Raw genomic sequence first — 14245 nt, 5'->3', positions numbered from 1 at the left:
CAAAAAATAAAATTAACATTTAAAGTCCGCTTTTCTGTCCAAACAATTAGGACCATATTTCCCAGATTTCGGTTACCCTCTATATATTTGGCTTCAAAAATCCGAATAATTTGAAATAAAAGTATTTTTATTTAGAAAAGATCAGTCTTTGTGTCTGATTTAGTAATTTAATATCGCCTGCACTAATTTATTAGCATATTTTGAGATCACCTCCTAGAACAATTAAGAGTGAGTCCAAGAGCAATGAAGATCCGATCATTAGATCAAAAGTTATTCAGGGTAATTCGTTTCTTGTGAACTTCTCATGTGTTTAATGCGTAAGATAATGTATATTTTATACATTATGAGTGATATAATATGTATAATAAAATAATATTTGAGATATTTTTTGAGAAAAAATACTTTGACATCAGTGGCGTCATTTTATTTCAAATGCATAAACAGTTCGTAGAATAATTTACATGAAAATCTTTCAAAATTTTAAACTAACATAATAAGTTGTTGTCTATCAATTAATCTATTCAATTCAAAAAAGTTACTTTTTGAGGTATAATTCTCTTTCTGAACTAAGAGAAGGAAAAAATTAAGGTAACATAATCGAGAAATGTCATTTTTAGATTATTTTTAGACTCTTGTGTAAAAAAAACGTCGTAAAAGCATTAAGGCCATTAAGTTAAAGCTAAAACAAGCGCCTGACAGCGACAAATCAAAGGAAATCACTCTATTCTAGTGCATTATCTACTGTAAAGTATATATAAGTCTCTTCGCTACATTTTTAGCAGCAAATTAAATTTAGTTAAGTGATAAACTTGGACTAACCTAATCAATATAATTCATTGATGTAATAAATGGCACTGTTTTTTTGTTGTTGCATGAGTAAAATTATTTTCATCAATTACATAAAGTTATTGAAAACTCTTTCAGCTGGTAAAAAATAAATTTAGTTTAGTACCTTAAGAAGTAATTTTAATTACTTCTCTCGATGCTCATCAATTAACAATGCTACAGCTGTTTATTTTTAACCAGATTTAACTATTTTAATCTAGAACACAAACAAATCTCTTATGAAGTTGAAACAACATAACACTAGATTGCCTAAGGAAGTCATTTTGACTGCTTTTAATTTCAATTAGAAAAACAATGATGTGTATAATGACACAATTTCGTAGCATTTTGTACAACATATAGTTTTTCTATTGTTAATATTTACTAATAACTTGTTATATAACTGTAAATAATATAAAAAATATTAAAAATTAATTTTAAACAAATTTCTTTACACATTATTTAATTTTTTACAATCCAGTCATTTTGAATGCTTTTGGACAATACAGGTATATACTACGTTTCCGTCTTTCTAGTGTTAATTAAAGGACAAAGTGCAAAATTTAAAAAGTATGTTAAATTTAGGTATTAAATAAATGAAATATATTAAATATTTGACTTAACTCATTCTCAAGTGACGGACAAAGTTTTCAGCTATAAACAGAGCTATTTTGTCACACTGTGGTTACGAAATGTAGTTACGAAAACATAAGTTCAATATTGTGTTCAGTAAATATTAAAAACTATTCTTCTATAAGGCAAGTAGAAAAACTCAATGTCTCATTTATATTATCACATATTTTCTAAAAATAATTTTACATTTATCTCAATTTTTTACACTATTAGTGCATATTGCTCAATTAAGTATTCGCACAATTAAAAACCTCATATTATTGTACGATGCTTACAATATATCCTGCACTGAAAAAGTAGTACTTAAATTTCAGGAAACTGTTTTCATTTTTGGAGAAACTGTATCCTGGTAAATGTTCCAAGTGAATTTTTCGTTAAAGTAATAAAATAACTATTATTATTTCTTCCAGGAAACGAACGTCCTCAATATTAACGAAATATTTCGTCGTTTTCTATTTTTACAAAAAAAAAGGAAAAAAAACTCGTAGTGCTTTTCTAATGATCATTTTTTTGTGGGCGCCATATAACTGGAACAATGTTGCCTTAACAACATAAGATGGACAAATAGAACAGAAAGATAAATTTCACCCATGCCCGAAGCAAAATGTTCCTGCTACGAGGCTTTTTGACCACCATGTCTACAGATCGGCTTTTATCGTCACTTTATTTTCGATTATCAAATCTTCAGTCTAATTTTGTCATTCTAGTTAGCTATCTCCCACAATTCTCTACGATGAAGTTTCGAGTTGAGTAAACATTTCCGTCATATGTTTGAGAGTTTTTTGACGAAATGATTCTCAAAATGAATCGTCAAAAGTAAGGTAGGTAGGTACTTTATATAAGTCGCACTAGAACTGTACAATGGGCTATTGGCGACGGTCTGATTTTGTTTAAAACAATTCCATTGCCTGTATTTTCCTGATTACAGATAATGTGGTATGAACATAAACAGGTTTAAGAAAAAATAGGGGCAATAGGTAAACATTTTAGCAGAATTTTTTATTAAAAGAAAATTCAAAAATTCAACAGAGGCTGGAGTCAAGTTTCTGATAGTGAGAATTAACCATAAAAAACTGTTATGTATTTAAAAAACTTGTCATCGCAAAGAATGTACAGGACCTTACTGATCAAAATTCAAGCAAGATTCTTTTCTAAATAGATTTAACTTAATTTGTCTTTACAATAATGTAAATACTCTTCAGCTGAATTTTAAATATCAAGCCAAAGAATTTCAAAGCCAAAAAGCTTGAGATACTTCTTATCTCAAATTTCAATCAAATAATTGAAATTAAATTAATAAATTCAATGCTAGTAGTATAAATATTCATGATCTAGAGCCATTGTTTTAAAACAATGTTAAAATAAAATTGCTGTCGATATCTCGAAAATTTAAAAGTAACTGAATTTTAAATATATCTAACAGTTTTCATACTACTTAAGCATTACAAAAAAAAATTCAAACTATATATCTTATTAAGTTTTATTAATGAACATATCATATCTGCCAACCCCCATTTTTTTAATCACAGAAGATTTATTACAAAGTTGCAAAAAATATTACACACTACAGTAATTAAGAATCAAAAACAGATCATGACAAACATTATTTCACAACATAATTATTTTATTTTAAAACAAAATACAAAAAAAAAAACTTTATTCAATTATAAAAGCAATATAGTCTTATCATCATTGTTTAATATAAAGAAAACAAATACTTTGGTAACTTACAAGTTAAAAACACATATTTACTATTAAATTATTTTAATTGTTTTTTATAAAATGCAATAGTTGGATTATGAGCTTTTATCATATTAGTATTAAGTAAAAACTTTTTCTGAGGCTTTACAGCCATTTCATGCAGTTTTATTTCTTCAATTGCAAGTTGAATTGAGTTACTTGCAATATTTCCGAGTGATACACTGAACCGGAAAATCTTTAAATGTTTTTTGAAAAGTTTTATAAAATAATTAGTGACAGTTAATAATGTGTGCTTGACACAGACACACACAGTAAGGATGAATCACACAGGTATGCTCCTTTTTCAAACTTCTGCACAACAAACAATAGGAGCTCCGATAGATTTAAAGTGCACCTTGCGGCATATACACACCAGTTGTTTTGTTTTCTGGCAGGATCGAACTTACGGTTTTCTACCAGAGTGTGTCATTTTCCATTTGCAGTGTCCTGCAGCCCATCTCAAAATAGAATTGTTCCTTCCTGGTAGATTAGTTTGTTAATCCATCAGACGAAGCTAAAATTATAATACAAAAGAAGTTAAACTTTACATTGAAAACACTAAATTTAAACTATTAAGCATTGAATATTTATTTAAAGCTTAAATTATTTAATTTGAGAAATCTTTAAGAAATTATGATATCCTTTATAATAAAATACAATGGGTGGATTTCGGTATCAATAACTGAGCCGAAAAATCTCGGTATCACCACACAAGAATCGAGAACGTATCAGAAGGAAGGCGATTAGCTGAAAGAGTTTAATTTATAACAGCTCTCAAGTAAAAAATTTATTCTATCATTTTTTTAAAAAAAACTTATAGTACGAAATCCTTAAGCCCTTTTTATTTGAAAAGAGCATTCGAGTATATACTTATACAAAAATATCTCAAATTCAATACTTTTATTTTTTTTTTCAAAAGATAAAGCACCATAACACTCAACTATCAAAATATTTTTGTGCATTGCATAAGCTTATTGTGCGGACACGAGATGTTCATATTCTTTTTTAAACTCCCTGAATAAAAATTGTAACTCCTCTTCAGCACTGTTTTCATTCAACGTAAACAAACTTTGAATAGACCATAGTGTTTTTTAATTTTTTATTCATTTGCTATCACTTACAAATTAACGTAAGTAATAAATTATGTAAAATAACTCATTATTTTTCAATATTTTAAACAGGAGATTTTAATAATGTAACAAATAGTGTTGTCTTATGAGCAAAATTTCAAACAATCTAAAAAGTAATGATTTTAACGGAGAAGAAGCCGATTAAATAATAATTATTTTAACATGGTAAATCATTTTTTATCTTTATCATTGTTGCAGAGAAATTCTGTCAGATGCGAATAACCAAGTAAACATTGTTTTTACGAGCCTATTCTAAACTACAATACTTATTATTTATAGTTAGACAATAGGTCTTAACAGAGTAGTCAACTACTATATGCGAACAAGAACTATTGTCAAGAATAAGAACAATCATAATATTTACAGACTTTATTAGATACGTGATCATTAAATTAATCCTTAAATGGTTTGATTAAGCGGCCAAGATTATTATGTACTATCAATGTTTCTGCAACATCATCCTCTCTAACACATCATGCTTTGAAGAGCTTTATATTTCTTTTCTAGCTGATTTTTAACTAATGGAAAAACACTACCTACGATACAACTTTAATATTTTATGTGACAATCATTGAAATTTATAAAGTTTACCAAAGAAATACTAAAAATACCTTTAAAGTTGAAGCGTTTCATTCTAGGTGCCGACCACAAACAATATGGTGATATAAACAATCGTGAAGAAGTTACAACTTGACAATTGAAAGAGTTTTTCCAGTTTAACATCGTTCGCTAACGTTTACTTCAGCTAATATTTCCTTGTGTTTTCTGGCATAAAATTGCATGGGCTTAGAATGATATTTCATGTAATATTTAATTTATTGTTTTCTTTCATAAATAAATGTTTATTTATTAATAATATGGGATGCCCTTCCACAAAAAATGTGGTGCTGGACCAAATAGATGATAATTTTAATAGTTCGTATGTTAAATTGAACATTTTAATTTTACATAATATTAGCTCTAATATTAGAAGATAGGATTCAGGTGTTTAGCACTAGTTTTCTTGCACTGCCGGTTGTATTATATTGCATCTTCCTAATGTTAGATAAATATCCTTTTGCTACCTGGGAATAGTAGCATCAAGAATTATTTAAAAGCGAGAATCTTATAATTATAGAATTCTTCGCCATGATTAGTTTTATCAGTGAGTAAATTATTAAAATATATCGATGAAAGTATTTATTATTACGAGCATAATTATGCTAGCTTAAATTCTTAAAGAATAGAATTGTGAAATAATGATTTAGGCGAATAATATACAGTTTTTATAGCTATGAGATTATAACAGTTATTGATGACTGTTAAGTTAGGCATCCTTTTTTGACAATTTAAAGAAAATGACATAAAATGTTAGTAACAAGAAACAATAGTTCTGAAAGGTTTAAAGCAAGTAAGGTTTTCTTTTTAATATACTTCAGCTATTTTTTTTACCTGAAAGACTTATATATATATATATATATATATATATATATATATATATATATATATATATATATATATATATATATATATATATATATATATATATATATATATATATATATATATATATATATATATATATATATATATATATATATATATATATATATATATTATCAAAGATATCGTTTTAAAGAATAATAAGTGTAATTTTTATAAGTGTATTGCAAATAAGTAATGTAAATTAATTACAAAAAGTAGCCTTCTAAGTTGCAAATTAGAGCTTTCACACAAATTATTTTCATTTTCTATTAGCTAATTTTAAAATTAGCAAAATTTGGGATGAGATCTTTTAAATTTGGCATCGTGAAAGTTTTTCAGATTTATAAATATCTTTAAAAGAAATATGAAACTAATTCCTTATAAATGTTAAATATTTTTTAGTTAAAGAAATAACTAAATCAACTGGAAGAAAAAATTATCTGAAACTATTATTTTATCTCGAAAAAGTACTTTAAATCAGAAATTGAAACTATAATTAAAGTAAAAACGACTTTAAAATCAATGTTTTTTTATACTTCATTTAGTATATAAAATGAATAACCTTTTAAATTTTTAGTTATCTCGTTTATTCTGTATTTTTTCATCGTATTTTATTTTAAATGACAGTCCCTTTTTTAAGCAATTAACTTTTAAATTTCGAATTATTGCCTTGCTATACTCTGTAAAAAAATTAATTTGCATCAAATTATGGGAAAAAGTATTGACACAAAGTATTGATTGCAGCATCTGTAAAATCTATTTTACCATGATCCATTTTCACAGTGAAATTTTATGCCATAATTTTTACAGCTGTATTACTTTATTTACAGGGATTCAGTGTTTTACAAGAAATATTACTTTAAAAATCATGCTATATCAAATTTTTTGTTCCGAGCAATTTTGCGATCGAAATGAATTTTATGGTAATTGCAAAAAGTATCCTGACTGCTGATCTTTTCTTCGTAATTTTTTCCGGAATTTTTTACACTGCAGTTGAATGTCATTTTTTTTTTATACATAATCCATACAAATTATTCCTCCATTTAATTTTTTATAATAATTTGTAATTTAAGCAAAACTAGCCAATTGATGTTTTTTCCTTCTTTTCCAGAGTTCGTGTTGAATTTTATGTGAATGAAAATACATTAAAAGAGCGACTTCAATTATTCTTCATTAAAAATCAGAGATCAAGTAAGTGCATAGTATAGTGCATTTTGCATTTCAATGTATTTTGCAAAATTCTTAAAGTTTTAAGTATCAAAAATTTTAAATCCTGTTTAGATATTAACCTTGACAAGAATTCTTATCTGCAACATTATTTTTGCATGTATCTATAACTAAATATTTGTTAATCAATCTGATTCCTGACAGATATTTATATGTTCATTAAATAAAAATAGCTTATAAGGAAATAAATCATGAGTTCTATTGTAAAATAATATTTATGTGACCTGACAATTATTTAAAAAAACCTTACTACGAATATATTTTAAATATATACTTTTTTACTTTAAATTTAGTTTCATATTGATCTTATTTGCAAATTCAAGTAATAATAAAGGTAATAAAAATCAATGTAAGTAAAATCAAAATAATATTTTATCCTTTGATGCATGTATTAAAGGATAAAATGATAAGTTTTAGTACTTGGCTCGAAAAAAAAAACCTAGAATTTATTCAGCCCCTACTAGGTTCCTAAAAATGGTTATTTCCGGTTAATTAGCTCAAGCTGAATGTTCTTTATTTTATTTTTTTTCATCTTCAATAACCCTTAATAGTATGTAAAGTAATAATATAAAAATATAAGAAACTGCACTTGTTGCTTCAAAAGTTGTATCCCAAATTATTCCCATTTTTAATCCAATGTTTTCATAAATTCTCAATCAACATTTATTCTTCGTACGAATTTCAATTTAAATGTCAATAAAAATAATTCAAACCATTTCTTTCGATTTTTAAATAAATATAAATGCAGAGTTTGATAAATATTTTTAAATTAATGAATGCAAACTATTATATTTTATTTAATTATCATCAATATAAACATTGTGAAAACATGGAACTGCTAAATGAAAAATTTTAAAAAATATATGCCTTATTTCTTTCGATTCTCGTGCTTTCAAGAAACTAAATCTTGATTACTAAACTGTGTTTACCATATTCACCAAATACTGAAGTAAAAGCTCATTTTTAAAATTTTGTTTAGATTTTTACATTTCTTTCATAACAAGTATTTTATAAAATCTTCATTAGAAATATAAATGGTTAAAATGAAATATGAAAGATGAAAATATTAGAATTATAAATCATTTGTATTCGGAAGAAAAATAAGCTGAGTAATGAAAATTTAAACTAAGAGATAAATCTTAGTACTTCTTAGAAACATTTTTCAAGATAAACCTTATTAAACATAAAAAATTTTTGTTCTTATGAAAAAATTTTTGGAGGGTCTCATTATTTCGGAAATTCAATAAAGTAATTAAGTTATAGCTTGCAATATTATCTTACTTAATTAATAACACACTCTGTATAAACAAGCATATTCTTTTAATAAAAGTGTATAAATTTTCTTGTATATGACAAAGTAATTAATTTTGCTATTGAAAATATTTTTTGCACCCTATTCATTTTTCACCCATCTTTGCAGATTTTTGTAGATTATATCGTTAGATTTAAAAATAAAAATTAGCTTTGACATATAAGCATCTTAAATAAAATAAACATAATAAAAAAAAAATTTTTAGCCTCTATACAATGGGTACTTAATTTCTTTTTTAAAAGATAATTTCATACACACACACATATATATATATATATATATATATATATATATATATATATATATATATATATATATATATATATATATATATATATATATATATATATATATATATATATATATATATATATATATATATATATATATATATATATATATATATATATATATATATATATATATATATATATATATACACGACAATAGCAGAAACTTCTTCGGTTAAAATTTACAGATCTGATACTTTCTCCTGCTTGAGAAATTCTAATGCTAAATAAAATAATCAAATATTATTCAGAATTTCAGATGTTTATAAATAGTTTTTATTACATAGGTGATACTTAATTAATTTTTGCCTTAAAGTCAAAATTTTTAAAATCATAAACCTAAAATTTGAGTATTTTAAGATTTGAAGTGTTATTTCAAAGCATGTTACGTAGTTTATTTTACTAATACATACAAATAAAATAAAATTGAATGATGGTGCCATATGCACTGAAATAATTATCTTAGATGTTAGTTTAAAAATATCATGAATATCATGAATAAAAATATCTGATATTTCTTCAAATCTTCCTCTAGAAAACATCCTTCAACATGAACTTCAATATGCATTTGCTATCTAAGCATCAATTTCAGCAATCAAATGCGTAATCAATCCTACAATTAAATCAAATTATTTAATATTTTAATTTATACGATTGTCCATTTTAATTTAATTTTGTCCCTGATGCAAAGCCTAATGCGAAGATACTTATTTCTCATTGAATCGTGTAGCTGGGTTGCATAAGTTCATGGTTTGTGATAAGAAATTTTAATTATAATAATTTGATTGAAAGTGTAAAATTGAAAGCAAAACTGGAAAGCGAAAACTGAAAAATGTAAAACAGCAGTAAAATGAAGTGAAAACTGTTCAGAGCTGTTTCCCAAATAACTTTATATTCTATTGGTATATAATACATATATCAGAACAGTGAGTCAGAAATAAATCAATTATTTAGTACTTCCTTCTGAAAAAAATGGTTCAAAATCGAACATCGGTATTTTGAAAAGTTCTGGAAATTTTGATCATTACCTAGTTTGATGAAATTTGCCCGATATAGTGTTTCAACGAATACCAATGTTATAAATAGAGTGTCATTTTGTCATCGCGAAAATAATCATGTTTACTTTGATAAAAAAAAAATTAGTTTTCAATTTAAGTTTTGAAGTCAAGTTATTGCAGATGGCTATTAAACATCATAATGGAAAATCTCTCATTTCAAAAGCGTTCATTCGTGATGCAGTATTAATTCGATAAACTCCTTGCTATTACCATACACTTTTTAAACATATATGTTGAATTCCTGCCATGCAATGAATGTTTTACCTATGTTATAATTACTAAATAATTAATAATAATAATAATTAATCATATAAAAAATTATGAATGAGAACAAAATAAACAATGCTTATGAAATTGCCAATACATCGACTAGAGTAAGACTAAATAGAGTGGTGGTTGTTGGTGCTAATGCCCCCAAAAATCATCAAGGATTAGAAAATTTATTTTGAAAAAAGAATGGAAAGATAATGGAAATATATCGTTTGCGATGTTTCATTCTTATTAAGTTTCAAGCTTAGTTACAATTACAATGTTTTCAAAACAATCCTCATCTGGAGCAACAACATGGTGCGATTAGAGTCCAAAATTAACAGAAACTCACGTGAATGTTTTAGATGAAATTGTCTGATATGATGAAAAAACATTTCGAATCAGTAGCGTCATCTATTGGTGCTTAGTTAACTAATTTGAGTATTTTCTATTAAATAAATATAGTTTCCTAATCAGTCAAACCACAGCAAACTTTATCTAACTTAATTTTTCTTTAATTGATTATTCAAATAATCAGTTAATTTTTTTTTAATATACTACAACTCTCCTCTATAGTATGGTATATTTAAGCAAGTTTAAAACTAAACTCTAACTCTCATCATTTACTAAATCACCCCTTGTCTGCCATCAAAGCTTGTTTTTTGTTTTTTCACTGCTTTTAAAAAGGCCATTTTTAAATTGGTCTTTCTCTACTTCACCTTCTGTCACTCTTTATTACCTGTTAATTATTTTTATCCAATTCGATCACTATTAATTCAATAAACAGTAAATAACATTTTAATTTATATTTCGAGAACTTTACAATACTGCGTCTGCATTCATTTCAACACTCATAAGACTCATAAACAGGACTTCAATGTTTAAATAAATATTTAATAAGTTTTAAATACAAAATTAATTAGAATTAAAACTTATTAATTATAATTTTTTATAAGTTACAATCCCTATTAGTTCAATTAACGGTAAATAACATTAATTTATATTTCAATTACTTTACAATGCTGATTTTGCATTTATTTTAACACTCATAAGCAATGATTTAATTTATAAATAAAAACTTAACATGTTTTAAATAAAAAATTAAAATATAATTATAATTTTTCTTACTTTTATTAAACGGCATTCTTTCTCTTTCTTTAAAGGATAATTGCGAAAAATTCAAAACAAAAGATATACGCTTACAAGTTCTTCTGAAAAAATTAATACAGAAAAATGCTAAGTGGAATAGCTTCAGCTATTCTTAATCGCATAATCTAAAATGTTTTAACTTGTAAAAATTTTCTTTTCCATTTACTGCTTTAAAGGGATTATAATTTATATTTGTTTTAAAGTCACGTTTAGCTGTATCAAATTTTTATTTCTCCTTAAAATGGTTTGTAGAAGTAATGAATACAGGAATTTCTTTTTTGCATGAACATAAAAAACAAAAAGCTATTTGAGAATATTTTTATGGGATATTAAATTCTATTTCGTTTAAAAAAAAAGATTTTCTTTTATTTTTTTGTGTTTATATCCTTAAAGAAAAGAATTAAAAATTAACAATATTAAGAGAAAAGCATTTTATAATATAATCACTTTGATAAAATTATAAAAGAATACTGTGGAGCTGTTAAAACAATATTGTAGAATTATAATTGTCGTTATTATCATTTATTGTTATTGTGAGTATTGTTTAATTATTGCAGTTATAAATATATTTAATAATTATAATTATTTTTATTATAGCTATAAATATTTTTAATAATTATAAATTATTGTTAAACATTGTATAATCATTATGCATATTTTTGATATAATTATTTCATAGCTATTATGAATAATGCAGTAATAAATATTATGTAGTTATGCTTATTTTTATTATAATTATTGTATAATTATTATACTAATTGTTGTTATAAATTTTGTATAGTTCTTAGCACTAATGCCACGCGTTATCTTTATAAAGCTTTGAAAATATGATTTAGCAGCAGTTATTTAAAGTTTACGTCAAGTTTGGAAAGAGTCCATAAAAATTCTGGAAAATGTCGATACTACAAAGCTAGTTTGTTTTGCCTCAGGAGATGAGCTGGGTTGTAACTCATCGGAATATCGCAATATTTTCAGAAGCAAAGTATCTATCTATCTAATTCATCTATTTTTTAAGAAACTGTCCTTGAAAAAATTAGATGAATTTATAATTTTAGTACCATTTGCAAAGTTACGATAACCCAAACCTAAATCGTTTTGTCTTTGGTGATACGTAAGGCAGGAACGCAAGAGAACACAATATTTACTGAAACGCAGGTATAGTTCATTTTAAAGACAGGTTATTTACTAATATTCGTTTCATTTGTAAGTTTAAGATAATGTAAATCTGTTCCTTTTCTGTATCTTGATAATAAGCTGGGATGGAACACATCGTAATATGCCATTATTTTTCTAAGCAAAGTAAAAATATTTAAAAACAGATAAGTTAATAATATTAGTTTCATTTCAAGGGTTACGATTATTCAATCCTGAATCAATTTAATTTGTCTCTAAGAATAAGTTGACTGGAAGTCATTACAATATGGTAATAATTATAGAATAAAATTAAGTCCTTCAAAACTAAATAAATTCATAGTATTAGTTCCATCTTTAAAGTTACGATAATTCAAATGTGGGTCACTTTGTCTCTGAGAATAACTTTGGTTGGAACACATCGGAATATCGAAGTATTTACAGAAGAGTAAGAAGTACCCTGTGTAAGCAAGATAAGATGAAATATTTCGATAAACATTTGGAAATTTGTTATAAATGTTTCTATATCAAAAACAAAATATTTTAATACTAACTATACGAGGGAGAGAGAATAAGAAAATAATTATTTCTATGGTGAATTTTTAAACATTACATATGCAGTCACAAAATAAAACAATTTCTTATTAAATGAAGTGCTGAAGAAAATTAAATCTTATAAACAATTCTGAAAAAGCACCAAAAAAAGAAGATTTTCAAACAAAACGAAGCGCTCTCCAGACATTAGTTCGACCATTTGCAAAGTATACTTAAAGCAATGAAGCACCGAACAAAATGGCCCTTTTTATGTTCCGAATCTAGGAAGAAACGGGCATAGAAGTAACTTTTCGAACATAATGTGAAGTTTCTAGAACGTGAGCTGATCTTTCCAGATGGAATGGCTGGTGATAAAATATTAACCTAATCTTTTTTTGGAAGTCTTTGAATTAAACAAAAGCTTCATTGCTTTTTTTTTTAAGAGTTTTGGATCCTAAATTAAGATTCTTATTTGAGTATAACATTTTTACCAAACTCATTATTCTTTAGATAATAAAATCACTTCTATATTTGCTACGAAAATATTAATCAGAAGCTTTCACATTCTCTTTTGAAAAGAGAGGTAAAAGGTTTGATAAAAACGCTAATAAAATAATAAAACTTGTCTGAAAATTACCGCAACTTTTATCATCTCGTTATCTTTTCATAAATGTATTCTATTTATTGATGTCTGTCATTTTTAGCTGTTTTCATTAGTATGTTTGCCTAAAGGGGTTGCAGTGTTCGCCTAAAATGCGTTGTTAAAATGATAAAAAAATGAGCGAGTTTTCAAAACTTTTAATTAAATTCTTCTTGAAATATTATGCAGAATAATAAATAATAAAAATACTATTTATATACTGTTCACACTGAAAAATTGAATTAAAAAAATAAAATATAAAAGTTGTATAAAAAAGATTGTTTGATAAATGGAAATGAATGTATAATTATATTTTTTCCTCGACGAGCTTTTAGTTTTATAAATAAAACACTTGCATGTTTACGATAAATCTCTGTAAGACATTTTTATGCAAGAAGATTGCTTGTGATATAGTCAAGTTCCTGATATGACAACACCACTATTTGTTATGTGATAAATAATGAAATTAAATGTACATAATTAATTTTATCTGTCTTAATCTTGAACGAAGAAGGATCCAGTGTAAGATCATCATGACTCTTTCTTTGCGCGTGTTGAAGTGTAACTCTTAAACAAAACTAATTTAAATGGTCAGTTCTTACTGGGGATCCGAAGAAAAGACATTCTACAATTTATAACTCAGTTGCCGTGGCCATCTGTTTTGCTTCTGATTATTTAATTTTTACTTTTCATTACTCCTGTTCTAAGATAAATTTGACTATTAAAAGAATGTGTATTTATAACTGATATAAATATATATATATATATATATATATATATATATATATATATATATATATATATATATATATATATATATATATATATATATATATATATATATATATATATATACAGTGGTG

The 14245-nt window shown here is 25.2% G+C and overlaps 1 protein-coding gene and 1 long non-coding RNA gene across 6 annotated transcripts in view; one reads left to right on the top strand and one right to left on the bottom strand.

The window, feature by feature from the left end:
• LOC147813821 (uncharacterized) overlaps positions 1–14245 on the bottom strand; it is a 579591-nt gene that overhangs the window by 339775 nt on the left and 225571 nt on the right. The window lies entirely within an intron of this gene.
• The window catches only part of LOC107438721 (potassium channel subfamily T member 2), a 518547-nt gene that overhangs the window by 293204 nt on the left and 211098 nt on the right, over positions 1–14245 (top strand). For all 5 annotated transcript variants that reach the window (XM_071179918.2, XM_071179919.2, XM_087159363.1 and 2 more), the window contains one exon: positions 6904–6983. In XM_071179918.2, coding sequence (XP_071036019.2) covers positions 6904–6983 — 80 coding nt within the window. The remainder of the gene's footprint in view (positions 1–6903; positions 6984–14245) is intronic.

The sequence above is a fragment of the Parasteatoda tepidariorum genome, chromosome 3, assembly GCF_982258835.1.
Source record: "Parasteatoda tepidariorum strain Cologne lab strain chromosome 3, Ptep-v5.0, whole genome shotgun sequence".
Classification (NCBI taxonomy): domain Eukaryota; kingdom Metazoa; phylum Arthropoda; class Arachnida; order Araneae; family Theridiidae; genus Parasteatoda; species Parasteatoda tepidariorum.
The sequence above is the reverse complement of the archived record's forward strand: the minus strand, read 5'-3'. Positions and strand labels throughout refer to the sequence as shown.